At 37.2% G+C, this 20,150-nt stretch overlaps 1 protein-coding gene across 1 annotated transcript; it reads left to right on the top strand.

Annotated features, from left to right (window-relative positions):
• Positions 1-3,691: 3,691 nt before the first annotated feature.
• Positions 3,692-17,939, top strand: LOC117315388 (GATA zinc finger domain-containing protein 14-like; the record flags this gene model as incomplete). The annotated part of the gene is given in 5 exon segments (XM_033869545.1): positions 3,692-3,728; positions 12,178-12,293; positions 13,037-13,111; positions 13,658-13,787; positions 13,918-17,939. Coding segments are annotated over 5 exon segments (4,380 nt in total), but the record flags the coding sequence as incomplete, so codon positions are not given.
• Between the last annotated feature and the right edge of the window lie 2,211 nt (positions 17,940-20,150).

Raw genomic sequence — 20,150 nt, forward strand, 5'->3', positions numbered from 1 at the left:
TAATGTATTAGTATGTCGGAATACTGTCAGATACCAGTTTAATGTATTAGTATGTCGGAATACTGTCAGATACCAGTTTAATGTATTAGTATGTCGGAATACTGTCAGATACCAGTTTAATGTATTAGTATGTCGGAATACTGTCAGATACCAGTTTAATGTATTAGTATGTCGGAATACTGTCAGATACCAGTTTAATGTATTAGTATGTTAGAATACTGTCAGATACCAGTTTAATGTATTAGTATGTCGGAATACTGTCAGATACCAGTTTAATGTATTAGTATGTCGGAATACTGTCAGATACCAGTTTAATGTATTAGTATGTCGGAATACTGTCAGATACCAGTTAATGTATTCAGTATGCTAGAATACTGTCAGATACCAGTTTAATGTATTAGTATACTAGAATACTGTCAGATACCAGTTTAATTTATTAGCATGTTATAATACTGAGATATACCAGTTTAAGTTATTAGCATGTTATAATACTGAGATATACAAGTTTAAGTTATTAGTTTGTTATAATACTGAGATATACCAGTTTAAGTTATTAGCATGTTATAATACTGAGATATACAAGTTTAAGTTATTAGTTTGTTATAATACTGAGATATACCAGTTTAAGTTATTAGTATGATATAATACTGGGATATACCAGTTTTAATGATTAGATCCCTGATTTTGCTATCCTAACCATAAACTTCAATTTGGTAGTATCCCAGAATTCCGCACTCGGAATGGAAACAATTTAAAACCGCCATCGTGTATACCAGGACGACATTTTCCTAGTACGCACATTTCAAAGTTTATACCATTTTTGCGATAGATATACATCACCCTCTATATCTAAACATTTCTTTAGGCCCATGTCGATATTTCTATATACCTACTGGGTTTCCACACCCTTTTAGCCCTCAACATCACTAACCAGATGTAAAAGTGTTTTAAAATAACCCAAGTACTTTCCTGGAGATAACCTTACAGTATAAATACTTTGTAACTAGAACTCTGTGGCGGATTCAGAAAGAGGGTGGAGTGCATAAGTAAGAATCTACAGATGAAAATAAAACCCAATCCGGGTAAAAACCATGGGAATATATTTTCACAATGGGTCATTGTCTTTACAGATAACTATAATGATGTAAACGATCTGAATTTGATTTACTTGGGCAACACTTAAGAAGTAGCAACCAAAGGCCTCCAAGAAGGCTAAAAATAGCCAGATTGGTAATCCAGTAACGTCATATATCTCCCAAGATGTCATATGGTCAATACCTAACGAAACATATGGGATTGAAAAAGAAGGTACAGTTGTCTTTTTATCAGCTTATCACCATGATAGTGATGTTGTTAAAAACCCTATCCATCACCACACTCCATTATCGTTATATCAATAATTAGTTTACCTATAATCTAACTGGCCGCTGCCTGTTACTGCAGTGAGTGACACGTTTTGACGGGTGAGGTACGCTCTCCGGCCACACCTCTACTCTTACCACGACTGTATGACCGATAGAGTGACCCCTAAGGTTCTATAAAAACACTCCAATACAGGCCCATTATGTAGAGACGGGATTAAAGTGATAATACCCCAGTTTGTATTAGTGCCGTATGATCTGTGTTTGGTGTCGCCGTTGACCATGGTGACGTTTTGTGTCGGTGATGACCCAGATTTTCATTATTTTGTTTATTTGATACAGTGTTAGAGTTTGACCCGAGTATTTTTGTTTTAAATAAAGTGTAATCCATATGATGTTAAACAATGGGCAATGTTGGTATCAGAAATAATTCGCCTATTTATTTGTTATCTAGTATGATGCGTGTGTTTGCTGGGTAGTAAATCCAAAGTACGCGTGTATTTGATACCGATAAAAATGTACCAAATATGTACATGCTTATACACGGGTATTAAATATATCGTACATGATTGTTAACTATACGGAATTTGGAGAAACGATCCAACAGACTATTTGGCATGCCCATTAGAACAAACAGTGTCCGCTTGTCCGACTCGATTTTTTGTAAGTTTTTATACGAGTTGATGCTATTTAAAAACTTAGAACAGACAACAGCGACCTAGCAAATTCTTTTTCACCAATACTGACGATAGGTTTCTCTAAAATAATAATAATAATAAATTAGAAAAACTTGATTTATCAGGTCCATCGGATATATCCTGACAAAGGACACTGCAAACTCTTCAACATTGGCACCTTACTTCGATCTTTACTTACAACCTAACCAGCGGTGACAACTTACAGCTAAGCTGCATGATATACGCGAAGATTTCAATTTCCAAATTACCAAATTCCCATTTCTAGATAGCAACATCCCTGCTTCCCTATCTTTAAACATATTTCAGTTGATTTGATAGTGAAGGACCTGTTCCCATTATCACGATTTTAGGGTTTGACAGATGTCGACTATTGACAGGAAAATGCATGTTGATGAAGACTATGGGAACGTTTTATGGTCCACATCATGACCTTATTTGGAGTTAATCTATTTTGTTTGCCGATATGAAGTCTGGCTTCATCGAAACGCAATAAAATGCACTTCGACTACAAAGTCCAGCAAATATTTAGGATTAGCAATACAAAACAAGCTACGATGGGACAAACATATAAACAACATTACAGCGAATGTCAATAGGTTCTTAGGTTTCTTAAAACGCAACTTAAAAATAAACTGTAAAGCACTAGTCAGACCTAAACTTGAATACTGCTGTTCAACTACGGGTATGTTTTATATGATGTTGAACAACGTACGGGTATGTTTTATATGATGTAGAACAATGTACGGGTATGTTTTATATGATGTAGAACAACGTACGGGTATGTTTTATATGATGTAGAGCAACGTACGGGTATGTTTTATATGATGTAGAACAATGTACGGGTATGTTTTATATGATGTAGAACAATGTACGGGTATGTTTTATATGATGTAGAACAATGTACGGGTATGTTTTATATGACGTAGAACAACGTACGGGTATGTTTATATGATGTAGAACAATGTATGGGTATGTTTTATATGATGTAGAACAATGTACAGGTATGTTTTATATGATGTAGAACAATGTACGGGTATGTTTTATATGATGTAGAACAATGTACGGGTATTTTTCATATAAAGTGTGATCAACGTATATATTTAAGTTAAAGTGTAATATATCTATTCAGAGTATAATGTACTGATGCAGCTAATATGGTACAGTGCATGTTAGTATAGAAATGATCAGGTAAATGGCATACAGTTTAAGGCGACACATGCCAACACGATGATGAAGAGGATGTCACAGACAGACGAGCCTCCTTGTGTGATTATGTAGTGGAATTAAGATGGCAATCTTACACCATTCCTGTTGTTACGCGTACATTAGGAAACAACTATAACCTGGTACAATTCTGGGTAAGTTGATATAGCATTACAATCGTAATCTGACAATAACACACTAGTTTTCTTGTCTCACTAATCATTTTCATTATGATACTTTACTTTCGTTTATCAAATTGATGTACTAACAAATATACGCCCCTCTTGTGGCAAATTAATAAAGTGGACACACGTTGACAACGCCCGTTATCGGATGCGAATTAGATACACCCACAAGATTGGTGACGTACCCGGAATCATAGATATAGCTGTAGTGTTATCTGACTCACACAACAGGAGATTCTCAAGCATGAAGACATACCTACCACTGCTCTGTCTTCTCGCAGGTACGACTTTCACTGGAAATATTGTAGAGTTTATTTCAGTGATTGTTTTCAACGCTTGGATTCTTGACAGTATATTTTGTCACGTATTGAATATTATAAATTATGTTGTTTTTCCACAATACAATTTAATTACCTTTGTTAGCAAATTTATAGATTAAGTAGTAACTTGATCGTTATAATCTCCACATTAATTCTGATAGTCTGATTGAACATAATTTTGCTGTTTCGTCATGATTTAATTGATTTGATCACATACTGAAAACGTGCATATTTTAGCGTTAAACTTATTTAGAACTTTTTTACACCGAAATCATTCCTCTAACTTATGGATGCAGTTTTTGTATATGTTCTGTATATTACGGTGGATACAGTTTTTGTATATGTTCTGTATATTACGGTGGATGCAGTTTTTGTATATGTTCTGTTTATTACGGTGGATGCAGTTTTTGTATCTGTTCTGTATATTACGGTGGATGCAGATTTTATATATTTTCTGTATATTACGGTGGATGCAGATTTTGTATATGTTCTGTATATTACGGTGGATGCAGATTTTGTATATGTTCTGTATATTACGGTGGATGCAGTTTTTGTATATGTTCTGTATATTACGGTGGATGCAGTTTTTGTATATGTTCTGTATATTACGGTGGATACAGTTTTTGTATATGTTCTGTATATTACGGTGGATGCAGTTTTTGTATATGTTCTGTTTATTACGGTGGATGCAGTTTTTGTATCTGTTCTGTATATTACGGTGGATGCAGATTTTATATATTTTCTGTATATTACGGTGGATGCAGATTTTGTATATGTTCTGTATATTACGGTGGATGCAGATTTTGTATATGTTCTGTATATTACGGTGGATGCAGTTTTTGTATATGTTCTGTATATTACGGTGGATGCAGTTTTTGTATATGTTCTGTATATTACGGTGGATGCAGTTTTTGTATATGTTCTGTATATTACGGTGGATGCAGTTTTTGTATATGTTCTGTATATTACGGTGGATGCAGTTTTTGTATATGTTCTGTATATTACGATGGATGCAGTTTTTGTATATGATCTATATATTACGGTGGATGCAGTTTTTGTATATGATCTATATATTACGGTGGTACAGTTTTTGTATATGATCTATATATTACGGTGGTACAGATTTTGTATATGTTCTGTATATTACGGTGGATGCAGTTTTTGTATATGTTCTGTATATTACGGTGGATACAGTTTTTGTATATGTTCTGTATATTACGGTGGATACAGTTTTTGTATATGTTCTGTATATTACGGTGGATACAGTTTTTGTATATGTTCTGTATATTACGGTGGTACAGTTTTTGTATATGATCTGTATATTACGGTGGATACAGTTTTTGTATATGATCTATATATTACGGTGGATACAGTTTTTGTATATGATCTGTATATTACGGTGGATACAGTTTTTGTATATGATCTATATATTACGGTGGATACAGTTTTTGTATATGATCTGTATATTACGGTGGATACAGTTTTTGTATATAATCTGTATATTACGGTGGTACAGTTTTTGTATATGATCTGTATATTACGGTGGATACAGTTTTTGTATATGATCTATATATTACGGTGGATACAGTTTTTGTATATAATCTGTATATTACGGTGGATACAGTTTTTGTATATGATCTGTATATTACGGTGGATGCAGTTTTTGTATATGTTCTGTATATTGCGGTGGTACAGTTTTTGTATATGTTCTGTATATTGCGGTGGTACAGTTTTTGTATATGTTCTGTATATTAAGGTGGATACAGTTTTTGTATATGTTCTGTATATTACGGTGGATGCAGTTTTTGTATATGTTCTGTATATTACGGTGGATACAGTTTTTGTTTATGTTCTGTATATTACGGTGGATGCAGTTTTTGTATATGTTCTGTATATTACGGTGGATACAGTTTTTGTATATGTTCTGTATATTACGGTGGATGCAGATTTTGTATATGTTCTGTATATTACGGTGGATGCAGTTTTTGTATATGTTCTGTATATTACGGTGGATACAGTTTTTGTATATGTTCTGTATATTACGGTGGATACAGTTTTTGTATATGTTCTGTATATTACGATGGATGCAGATTTTGTATATGTTCTGTATATCACGGTGGATACAGATTTTGTATATGTTCTGTATAATGTTCTGTATATTACGGTGGATGCAGTTTTTGTATATGTTCTGTATATTACGGTGGATGCAGATTTTGTATATGTTCTGTATATTACGGTGGATGCAGTTTTTGTATATGTTCTGTATATTACGATGGATGCAGTTTTTGTATATGTTCTGTATATTACGGTGGATGCAGTTTTTGTATATGTTCTGTATATTACGATGGATGCAGTTTTTGTATATGATCTATATATTACGGTGGATACAGTTTTTGTATATGTTCTGTATATTACGGTGGATACAGTTTTTGTATATGTTCTGTATATTACGGTGGATGCAGTTTTTGTATATGTTCTGTATATTACGGTGGATACAGTTTTTGTATATGTTCTGTATATTACGATGGTACAGTTTTTGTATATGTTCTGTATATTACGGTGGATACAGTTTTTGTATATGTTCTGTATATTACGATGATACAGTTTTTGTATATGATCTGTATATTACGGTGGATACAGTTTTTGTATATGATCTGTATATTACGGTGGATACAGATTTTGTATATGATCTGTATATTACGGTGGATGCAGATTTTGTATATGTTCTGTATATTACGGTGGATGCAGTTTTTGTATATGTTCTTTATATTACGGTGGATACAGATTTTGTATATGATCTGTATATTACGGTGGATACAGTTTTTGTATATGATCTGTATATTACGGTGGATACAGTTTTTGTATATGTTCTGTATATTACGGTGGATACAGTTTTTGTATATGTTCTGTATATTACGGTGGATGCAGATTTTGTATATAATCTATATATTACGGTGGATGCAGTTTTTGTATATGATCTATATATTACGGTGGATACAGTGTTTGTATATGATCTATATATTACGGTGGATACAGTTTTTGTATATGATCTATATATTACGGTGGATGCAGTTTTTGTATATGATCTGTATATTACGGTGGTTACAGTTTTTGTATATGATCTATATATTACGGTGGATGCAGTTTTTGTATATGATCTATATATTACGGTGGATACAGTTTTTGTATATGATCTATATATTACGGTGGATACAGTTTTTGTATATAATCTGTATATTGCGGTGGTACAGTTTTTGTATATGTTCTGTATATTACGGTGGATGCAGTTTTTGTATATGATCTATATATTACGGTGGATGCAGTTTTTGTATATGATCTGTATATTACGGTGGATACAGTTTTTGTATATGATCTGTATATTACGGTGGTACAGTTTTTGTATATGATCTATATATTACGGTGGATACAGTTTTTGTATATGATCTATATATTACGGTGGTACAGTTTTTGTATATGATCTATATATTACGGTGGATATAGTTTTTGTATATGATCTATATATTACGGTTGTACAGTTTTTGTATATGATCTATATATTACGGTGGATACAGTTTTTGTATATGATCTATATATTACGGTGGATACAGTTTTTGTATATGATCTATATATTACGGTGGATACAGATTTTGTATATGTTCTGTATATTACGGTGGATACAGTTTTTGTATATGATCTATATATTACGGTGGATACAGTTTTTGTATATGATCTATATATTACGGTGGTACAGTTTTTGTATATGATCTATATATTACGGTGGATACAGTTTTTGTATATGATCTATATATTACGGTGGTACAGTTTTTGTATATGATCTATATATTACGGTGGATACAGTTTTTGTATATGATCTATATATTACGGTGGATACAGTTTTTGTATATGATCTATATATTACGGTGGATACAGATTTTGTATATGTTCTGTATATTACGGTGGATACAGTTTTTCTATATGTTCTGTATATTGCGGTGATACAGTTTTTGTATATGATCTATTTATTACGGTGGTACAGTTTTTGTATATGATCTATATATTACGGTGGATACAGTTTTTGTATATGATCTACATATTACGGTGGATACAGTTTTTGTATATGTTCTGTATATTACGGTGGATACAGTTTTTGTATATGTTCTGTATATTACGGAGGATACAGTTTTTGTATATGATCTATATATTACGGTGGATACAGTTTTTGTATATGATCTATATATTACGGTGGATGCAGTTTTTGTATATGATCTATATATTACGGTGGATACAGTTTTTGTATATGATCTATATATTACGGTGGATACAGTTTTTGTATATGTTCTGTATATTGCGGTGATACAGATTTTGTATATGATCTATATATTACGGTGGATACAGTTTTTGTATATGTTCTGTATATTGCGGTGATACAGTTTTTGTATATGATCTATATATTACGATGGATGCAGTTTTTGTATATGATCTATATATTACGGTGGATACAGTTTTTGTATATGTTCTGTATATTACGGTGGATACAGTTTTTGTATATGATCTATATATTACGGTGGATACAGTTTTTGTATATGATCTATATATTACGGTGGTACAGTTTTTGTATATGTTCTGTATATTGCGGTGATACAGTTTTTGTATATGATCTATATATTACGATGGATGCAGTTTTTGTATATGATTTATATATTACGGTGGATACAGTTTTTGTATATGTTCTGTATATTACGGTGGATACAGTTTTTGTATATGATCTATATATTACGGTGGATACAGTTTTTGTATATGATCTATATATTACGGTGGATACAGTTTTTGTATATGATCTATATATTACGGTGGATACAGTTTTTGTATATGATCTATATATTACGGTGGTACAGTTTTTGTATATGATCTATATATTACGGTGGTACAGTTTTTGTATATGATCTATATATTACGGTGGATGCGTCGTTCCATCAAACAATTTGAGTGCGTCTAAAGTATCATTAATGTACTCATTTTTTTCTATAAATTTAATTTTATATTGCAATTTTGGAAAAAAATCATTTCTAAGCATTTGTACTAGGTTAGTTTAATGTTCAGTATGTTTTAGTAGGTCCCTGTCCCCCTGTCGACATTGGTCCTACACGTGAATCTAATGTTTATTCTTAACTCAGTATACTTTCCTGCATGTTATTTTAGTCGTTTATCACAGAAATATTGTAAACTACCTGATTCCTTAGGTAAATGGAAGGTAGACTTTAGAGAATATAAACCATCAGCCACCTACCCTGATATAATTTACACAGGGACAACTTTTATTTTGATTTATCTATTGTCAATTTTCAATTTCCAGCAAGTACATGTAACATCCCTGTTTTCCCGCGAGTAGGCTTATCCTTACGAAACACATGGTCTTTTCCTCGATGTACTGTCTCCATATAATGTTACGGTTTGTTCCTATTTCATTCTCGCTGTCTAAATTTTAGCATTACGATTTCATTTACAAGTCAATGTTCTGTTTGTTTTCATTTCACTTTTGCCGTTCCTTTTTGTGATATGCATCTCTACTAGCAAGTCATACCTGATCTGTCTGGTTGATCAGTTTATATTTTTGTATCCTTGTTCCGTTACTGACGCGGTGGACGGTCAAGATTTATTACAGGGTGGTCCACTCACTACCATTGTCGTCGTATGTTTTCACAGTGACGTCGTTACCATAGCTCTGTTATCTCGTATTCAACCTTACACTTTGATTAATGATGTGCAAACTGGCAGAAACATAGACTTTTCCACAAACAAGAAAGTCATTGTGATATATCTAACAAATCTGTTCCCCTGCTTCCCACATCATGTTGACATATATTTACATTATCCCTTGTCGTGAACAGTCAGCATTGTACCCACTGGTAGAAAATTAACATGTACCCAGAATTATTCGTTCCCCTTATTCTTACTACATTTGTGGTATTTTAATTAGCATTGACGTTAACAACTGCCATTCTTTGATACCTTTTACCTGGTAAAGGCCCATATCTAGTTTTGTATCTTGGCTTCCAAACAGTCTTTGTTACGTGTAGATCCTGTATAGGCCGTTATGGTCGTCCTGACAAGAAGACATATCTGAATGATTTAGTTTAATTCATTTTTAGTTCTACCGTATCTAACTCTAACATTTTATTGTAAGGAGCTAATGTGATTAGTGTATTTTGTACAATTCTCCAAGGGTTCTATTTTTCACTACACTGATGGATAACATATTCAGAAATAGTCACACCGAAAAGAGCCTTTCTAGAGAAAATCATTACCCGTTGTATGATTTCCTTGTGTTAACAGATACAATTGTAACCACTTAACAACTCATATTCATAAATCTGTTTTGTGTCCTTGTTGTTCACTGATTCTAATCTGACACGACTCTGTCTCCAGATAACGGTTTACTATAGGACTGTTTTATTTTCTTTGTAAACATCACTTTTTCGCCTCTCTTTATTACTGTTAAGATTCATAATTTTCTTTAGAATTTGTTAAAGGTTATTTATTTTTGCGTGAAGAATCGTCGTATAAACCTGTTCAGGACCTGGTGATCTTGAAATTCTCGCCCGAAAATCTAACTTACCACGATCGATCCTTCATCTTGTCATACTTGTTTAATCCATAATACAAGGTTATTGAGTCGTAGGGGTATTGTATTATCAAGTTTTCTGTAACATATAGACAATGTAGGAGCTAGCAGCGGTCCCCAACAATAATGGTTTACCGCTGCTAGCTCCTACATTGTCTATATATGACAGAAAACTTGATGGGTCCCCAAAAATAATGGTTTACCCATCAAGTTTTCTGTCACATATAGACAATGTGGAGGCTAGCAGCGGTCCCCAACAATAATGGTTTACCATCAAGTTTTCTGTCACATATAGACAATGTGGAGGCTAGCAGCGGTCCCCAAACCTAACATTAACCCATCGTAACACAGTCTGGAACCAGGACGGGGCGGTACCGTGTCGTTAGTGTAGAAACACCTCCTGTGTAAAACCCTGACTATGTCAAGTATTGGTAAATAGAGCAGGCTCGTCAGTAGCAGATAACACAGCGCTCCGTATAGAGGGAGGTATGAAGGACAGTTAAAATTAAACTCATCACATTTTGAAAGTATTTCATTACAAAATAAAGTGATAGGCGTTAGATATTTCCATAATCACATCTAATTAATACTTAACGTATGTAATGATTAAACGAAACAATTATGTACAAATATTTTAGTCGGTTACTGTAGCATTGGTATGTAGTCATTTAGACCCTGATTAAGGACAAGCTATTCTTTGAACAAACATTTCGGTAAATTGTTTGTAAAGATATGGGGTAACATACTTGAATTGAACACATACAGAATGCGGGAATACACCAGGTTCGTTTAGAGATAATGATATCCTCTTCTATATTTCCGATCTTGATACCTCCAAAGTCGTAAGTCAACAAAGAGCGAAGGCTTGTTGACTTAGATTGCTAATTATTTACCTCGACGCGTCCTCCCCGGCTACACCTGATCACCCAGTTATGAATTGTTACTGTCGTAGAGTTTGGCAACGGAACATAAATTGTTACTCGGGGAGATGGCATGGGTTTAGGAGAGTGACGTTACTGTGTACATTGTGGAGGAAATTGAAAAATCAGTAAATAGTTGGAAACTTTATTTTCTTAATCAGTAGATCAATAAATTAATACCACATATACGAGATTTTAGAAAATCCGCAGACGAAAAAATACCTTATTATCGTAAATATTTACACACACAGCCGAACTCTTATCTCTTTCTTGGCGTCGATACCACAAAAAGTTGTCACCGTTTCAGGTATTTCGGTCATGTTTCAAACACAATACTGGCATTTAGGCTAATATTCGTTTAGCATGTCATCGGACTGCCAGGCAGAAACAAGCTATTATCCTATAGCATTTTATTTTCAATGCCAGTTCATTCTAGGTTTTTTTTGTGCTTAACTACATTATTGTTTCCCCGGGTAAAATGTCTGTTTTCATCAGTATTGGATTCCTGGGAGGCATAATTTCATAATTTATAAGGTTAATCTAGTTCTCGAGATAGGTTGATATACCACTTTAGTGTCTGTAGGGTGTAATATCTAATAAATACAGATGGGTCTAGCCTTTCTTACAGTATGATGTTAATAAAATCTGCACGTTTCATAACTCTACCATAATGTAATTTCAGTGCAGATATCAAAACAATATTTCGGGCACTTCCGTAATGTACACCAGTGCATCGTGTAAAACATGTTATAACGTAGGATCGTATTTAACTGGTCTTTAGTTGTCATTAATAATGTTATAACTTATAACAATAAAAACAAATTATTTAAAAAAAATTCTTTTTTACACGTTTTGTCATTTTGTTTAGGCTTGGGGATAGATGGGGCCCCATCAAACAGGAAGACAGAATTCAGCTGCTACGCATGCGTGGACTTAAAGGATGGCGAAAAATGTGAACAGATATCGACTTGTCAAACTGGTCACGTGAGTAACTGACATTGATTGACGTCTTTGGTTGGGACTCGAGAGTCAACTTATTTAATATAGTCAGGCTGTTCCTTCTAATGTGATTACATATGCGTATAAACTAATCACTGCTTCCAAATGCTGACGCATGTGCAAACGAAGCATAGTTGCTGTAGTCGGAACTCTTCTAACCCAGGGTCGGGCATGGGTTGATGGAGCCGGGTCATATGACGTCACTTTAGTCGGAGTAAGTCGAATTTCAACTCGAGTCCCAACCAAAGTCGCCCGATAAAAATCGTCGCGCCACTTCATCACAGATCTAATTGAGTAATTCAAGTATCTAGGAACATCCGTATTATAGAATTAGGTTGAAATTATTTTCTCCTTGATATGTTACGCCAATAGGTGGCGCTATGTGTGTATTTGCACGTGCGAGTAATGCAAAAAAACGGGTTAACACGTGGCTTAGTTCCTGGACTAGATTCAGGCCACACGGGTAGCGTGGTAAAAACGGATATTTTTATTTTTGATAATTATAGGGTTAATTTGTGGGTCGTTTGTGGGTATATTTGTTGGAATATAATGGCTTTTGATAGCGCTATGGAACCGACAGTATTAATAAAATTGTCTTGATGTTTAGAAAATGTTATTTGATTTGATTAAATCATGCGGCACCTCTATCGCTGTGAAATGCGTTTATGCGTTTGTGTTCTGTTAACCCTGTGGGATAAGTTAAATCACAGATTATATCCTTGTTACAGGAACAATGTATGACCCAATACGAGTATGGAGATCGTGGAGAAATCAGCATATTTAAAGGATGTTCTCACGTCACAGTAAGTATGGTCGTTTTTAATTCACTTCTGCGCTCATATCAAATTTTCACACATATGTAGCGGAACTGGACTAGTCTGAACGCCGGTGACCATGTAGCTCAAATGGTTAGAGTTCTATTCCCAGTCTGGTGCATTCTTTTCTCCTGTTACATTTGGCGCCCAACTTACTACCCACAGAAGAGGTATAGAGTCTCGTGTGTGTTCAGGATCGCAGATTTTGTTGAAGGTGAGGTGAATGTAGCGGAACTTGACTGGGCTGAAAGCCGGTGGCCGGTTAACTGTAATAGTTGGAGCGTCCGTCTAGAGTTCGGAGGACATGGGTTCGAGTCCCGGTCTGGTCGTTGCATTTTCTCTCTCCTGTTAACACACATATTGCAAAAAACACTGTTTACAAAACCTCAACACTCTCACAATTAAATTATATTCTTGCCATTGTTAATTTCTGTACACACACGATTTATATTTTGTGTTACAAATATCCGACATTATATTATTTGATGTAGTTACCAGTCTGGCAGTGGTTTTACCATTGTTTATTATTGACAGTCTTGTATGAACAAAGAGGAAAACAACCCCGAGGAGTGTTACTGGGCGAGTATGGGAGATTTCGAGGGGAAGTGTACGTTCTGCTGTGACGAGAGCTGGTGCAATAACGAGATTTACACCGCTAAGTCAGGTTCGTATCCCTTACTTCATACACATGACAATGAAATGTGGAACAGAGATTGACAGTGAGAAAGACAGCCAGCCAGAGAGACAGTAATTCGTTGTAATAGATGATCAATGTTATATTTTACTTCTTTCAGGAGTGGCACCAGAAAATGAACAAAACGACGTAGTTCCACCACGGAAGTCGGCAATAGACAGGCATCATCTTCCTTTTGTGTTCGGAGGAGCAAATGTGAATAGTAAGGCAAAGCCCCCTTCAAAGCCAGCCTCTACTGGACCTGGCCCTGCAGGTTCAAAACCGAACTCCGGTCCTGCAGGTCCAAAACCGAACTCCGCTGGACCAGCTCATCCTAAACCAAATACAAAGCCAGCCTCTACAGGACCTGGTCCCGCAGGTCCTAAACCGAACTCCGGTCCCGCAGGTCCAAAACCGAACTCCGCTGGACCAGCTCATCCTAAACCACATACAAAGCCAGCCTCTACTGGACCTGGTCCCGCAGGTCCTAAACCGAACTCCGGTCCCGCAGGTCCAAAACCGAACTCCGCTGGACCAGCTCATCCTAAACCACATACAAAGCCAGCCTCTACAGGACCTGGTCCTGCAGGTCCTAAACCGAACTCCGGTCCCGCAGGTCCAAAACCGAACTCCGCTGGACCAGCTCATTCTAAACCATCTACAAAGCCAGCCTCTACTGGACCAGCACATGTTAAACCTTCAACCAATACTGGACATGGCCCGGCAGGCCCAGGAGTATCAAAACCCAAACCAACAAACGCTCCAACAACTAAACCTCCCGCCACTCAACCTCCATCGACTAAATCTCCCGCTACCCAACCTCCGTCAACTAAATCTCCCGCTACACAACCTCCGTCAACTAAATCTCCCGCTACACAACCTCCATCAACTAAATCTCCCGCTACACAACCTCCGTCAACTAAATCTCCCGCTACACAACATCTAGCATCTGGAGGTCATTCTGGAGGTCATTCTGGAGGCCATTCTGGAGGTCAATCTGGCGGTCAATCTGGCGGTCATTCTGGAGGTCATTCCAGTGGCAGCTCTGGAGGACACAGTGGCGAAAGGTGTCATCAACACAATGGCAACAGCTGTTGTACTAACCACGGAATAGACATAGACGTACATGTACACATTGATGCCGGGAAACTGGCATCGATTTTAAATGGGAACACGAACCAGAACACCAACCACCACGGAAATCAAAATGGTAATCAGGGAACCAATAGCTCCAGTAGCAGTACCAATAATACCGGTTCCAGTAGCAACACAAGCATCAGTTCAAACAACAATGCTAGCTCTAATAGCAGCACCAATAACAACACAGGTTCCAGTAGCAACAACAGTTCCAGTAGCAGTAGCCTTAACAACACAGGTTCCAGTAGCACCACAAGTTCCAGTAGCAGCAACAACAGCAGTTCAAGTAGCAGCAATCATGGCAACACAACATCTGGAAGTAGCAGTAGCCACACGAGTTCCAGTAGCAGCAGCAATAGTTCAAGCAGTAGCAGCCAAAGCAACACAGGTTCCAGTACCAGTAGCACCACAAGTTCCAGTAGCAGCAACAATAGCAGTTCCAGTAGCAGTAGCCATAGCAACATATCTTCCGGAAGTAGCAGTAGCCATACGAGTTCCAGTAGTAGTAGCAGCAACAGTTCGAGTTCCAGTAGCAACACCAGTTCCAGTAGCAGTAGCAACCCAGGTAGTAGTGCACAAACCAACACCCATACAAACACAAACACCAATACCAATGCTCAAACCAACACAAATACCAATACTAACGCTAACACGAATACCAATACTAACGCTAACACGAATACCAATACTAACACAAACACAAATACCAATATCAATACTAATGCTAACACCAATAATCAGAATAGCACCATCACCAACATTCAGAACAACACCAATGCCAATACTAATACAAACACAAATACGAACAGTAACACCCATAATAGCACCAACACTAACACCCAGAATAGTGCCAACACTAACACTCAGAATAGCACCAACACTAACACCCAGAATAGCACCAACACTAACACCCAGAATAGTGCCAACACTAACACCCAGAATAGCACCAACACTAACACCCAGAACAACACCAATGCCAATACTAATACAAACACAAATACGAACGCTAACACCCAGAATAGCACCAACACTAACACCCAGAATAGTACCAACACCAACACCCAGAATAATGCCAACACTAACACTCACAACAGCGCCAACACTAACACTCACAACAGCGCCAACCCTAACACCCAGAGTAGTACCAACTCTAACATCCAGAATAGCACCAACACTAACACCCAGAATAGTGCCAACACTACCACCCAGAATAGTGCCAACACCAACATCCAGAATAGTGCCAACACTAACACCCAGAACAATGCCAACACCAACACCCAGAACAACACCAATACCAATATTAACACAAACACAAATACTAACACAAATACCAATACTAACACTCACACCAGCGCCAACACTAACACCCAGAATAGTGCCAACACCAATACCCAAAATATGACCAACACTAACACCCAGAATAGTGCTAACACCAACACCCAGAACAACACCAATACCAATACTAATACAAACACAAATACGAATACTAACAACCAGAATAGCACCAACACTAACACCCAGAATAGTACAAACACTAACACCCAGAATAGTGTCAACACTAACACCCAGAATAGTGCCAACACTAACACCCAGAATAGCACCAACACTAACACCCAGAATAGTACCAACACTAACACCCAGAATAGTGTCAACACTAACACCCAGAATAGTGCCAACACTAACACCCAGAATAGCACCAACACTAACACCCAGAATAGTGCCAACACTAACACCCAGAATAGTGCCAACACTAACACCAAGAATAGCACCAGCACTAACACTCACAACAGCGCAAACACTAACACCCAGAATAGTGCCAACACTAACACCCAGAATAGTACCAACACTAACACCCAGAACAACACCATCACTAACACCCAGAATAGTGCCAACACTAACACCCAGAATAGTGCCAACACTAACACCCAGAACAACACCATCACTAACACCCAGAATAGTGCCAACACTAACACCCAGAATAGTACCAACACTAACACCCAGAATAGCATCAACACTAACACCCAGAACAACACCAATTCCAATATTAACACAAACACAAATACTAACACAAATACCAATACTAACACTCACACCAGCGCCAACACTAACAGCCAGAATAGTGCCAACACTAACACCCAGAATAGTACCAACACTAACACCCAGAATAGTACCAACACTTACACCAAGAATAGTACCAACACTAACACCCAGAATAATGCCAACACCAACACCCAGAATAGTGCCAACACCAATATCAACACTCAGAACAACACCAACACCAACACCCAGAATAGCACTAACACTAACACCCAGAATAGCACCAACACTAACACCCAGAATAATGCCAACACTAACACCCAGAATAACACCAACACCAACACCCAGAATAGTGCCAACACTAACACCCAGAATAGCACCAACACCAACACCCAGAATAGTGCCAACACTAACACCCAGAATAGCACCAACACTAACACCCAGAATAGTGCCAACACTAACACCCAGAACAGCACCAACACTAACACCAAGAATAGTACCAACACTAACACCCAGAATAGTGCCAACACTAACACCCAGAATAGTGCCAACACTAACACCCAGAATAGCGCCAACACTAATACACAGAATAGCACCAACACCAACACCAACACCCAGAATAGCGCCAACACCAACACCCAGAATAGTGCCAACACTAACACCCAGAATAGTGCTAACACCAACACCAATATCAACACTCAGAACAACACCAATACCAACACTCAGAATAGCACCAATACTAACACTCAGAATAGCACCAATATCAATACCAACACCAAGAACAGCACCACTACCAGCACTCAGAACAGCGCAAGCACCAATACCAATACCAACATTCAGAATATCGGCAATACTAATGTTCATAATGCCTCCAATAGTAATACTAGCACTCAGAACAGTATCACCAGTGCCAATGGACGTCCAGTCAGCCTGATGTCATCTACAAGTACCACTCCACGGACTTCAAGTAAGTGGATTCCTAAGGAATTCCACAAATGATGGTGAATTGCTTATTGTGTACAACAAATGCTTGCTATCGACTTTAATTGTACCGCGTGCTGCTTACCTGTTCACCATTTTATTTTGTCTATTCTAACTCCAGTATACTAATCGCCGCGATTTGTCTGCATGCTGTACTGTGCTGTGACGTCAGCTCGGGTGCTTTATGGTTTTAGTCTGTATTGCATAAAATTGGAAATCATTGCATGGGCAAAGGTTGCTTTTTATTTTATTTTACATTTTTCCATAATGTTTATATATACAATTTATCGATATATACACAATGTATTTATACACAAATGTATATTCAACACAGTACAATTAACCTTAATCTGTAATCAATGATGTATAGTGAATATTATTCATTATGTTAATAATAAGGTATACACAATCATACATAAATGAAAATAATAATGCATAAATACAAAACATCCCAACCCCAGAGTAAAGTTTCAATCATGATACGTCACATCTTTTGACATGAAGACAGAAAATGAAGAAAGCAATGAACACTACACCAGACATGTAGCTTGGTACTAAATTAAAGAGTTCATCTACGCTCTTCACCGATCGTCACCATAACACACCAACAATGTCAGATCTTTATGAAGGCTTTTGCTTATTTTCAAAAATAACTAAAAGCTTTGAAACCGCAGCATCAAACCAAGTACACCATCCATTTATGGAATTCCTTAGGCACCATTTGGTCGAGTAAGGTCAACAATTATTGATACTTTAGTATGGAAGGACCAGCGCTATTGGCGAGGATAAACTCGTTGGTGTAGTAGAATGGTAAGATCGTAACTATGGTAAGATGATAAGCTGGTTGGTATGACATATTGTTAAGCTGGTTGGTATATGATAATGTTGGTTTGGCTAGTTGGTGAGCTGGTTGGTGCGGTGTTACGATAAGCTCGTTGGTGTGGTAGGATGACGAGCTCGGTGGTATGGTAGGATAATGAGTTCGTTGGTGTGTTAGGATAATGAGTTCGTTGGTGTGTTAGGATAATGAGTTCGGTGGTATGGTAGGATAATGAGTTCGTTGGTGTGTTAGGATAATGAGTTCGTTGGTGTGGTAGGATAATGAGTTCGGTGGTGTGGTAGGATAATGAGTTTGTTGGTATGTTAGGATAATGAGTTCGTTGGTGTGTTAGGATAATGAGTTCGTTGGTGTGTTAGGATAATGAGTTCGTTGGTGTGTTAGGATAATGAGTTTGTTGGTATGGTAGGATAATGAGTTCGTTGGTGTGTTAGGATAATGAGTTCGATGGTATGGTAGGATAATGAGTTGGTGGTATGGTAGGATACTGAGTTCGGTGGTGTGTTAGGATAATGAGTTCGTTGGTGTGGTAGGATAATGAGTTCGGTGGTGTGGTAGGATAATGAGTTCGGTGGTGTGGTAGGAATAATGAGCTCGTTGGTGTGGTAGGATAATGAGTTCGTTGGTGTGGTAGGATGACAAGCTCGGTGGTGTGGTAGGATAATGAGTTCGTTGGTGTAGTAGGATAATGAGTTCGGTGGTGTGGTAGGATAATGAGTTCGGTGGTGTGGTAGGATAATGAGTTCGTTGGTGTGGTAGGATAATGAGTTCGTTGGTATGGTAGGATAATGAGTTCGGTGGTGTGGTAGGATACTGAGTTCGGTGGTGTGGTAGGATAATGAGTTCGTTGGTATGGTAGGATAATGAGTTCGTTGGTGTGGTAGGATAATGAGTTCGTTGGTATGGTAGGATAATGAGTTCGTTGGTATGGTAGGATAATGAGTTCGGTGGTGTGGTAGGATAATGAGTTCGTTGGTGTGGTAGGATAATGAGTTCGTTGGTATGGTAGGATAATGAGTTCGTGGTGTGGTAGGATAATGAGTTCGGTGGTGTGTAGGATAATGAGTTCGGTTGGTGTGGTAGGATAATGAGTTCGTTGGTATGGTAGGATAATGAGTTCGTTGGTGTGGTAGGATACTGAGTTCGGTGGTGTGGTAGGATAATGAGTTCGTTGGTGTGGTAGGATAATGAGTTCGTTGAGTTCGTGGTATGGTAGGATAATGAGTTGTTGTTCGGTGTTTAGGATAATGAGTTCGGTGTTTTGGTAGGATAATGAGTTCGTGGTTGTTAGTAATGAGTTCGTTGGTGTGGTAGGATATGAGTTCGTTGGTATGGTTAGGTTAGTTCGAGTGTAGGTTTGG

This window comes from Pecten maximus, chromosome 2, assembly GCF_902652985.1.
Source record: "Pecten maximus chromosome 2, xPecMax1.1, whole genome shotgun sequence".
NCBI lineage: Eukaryota > Metazoa > Mollusca > Bivalvia > Pectinida > Pectinidae > Pecten > Pecten maximus.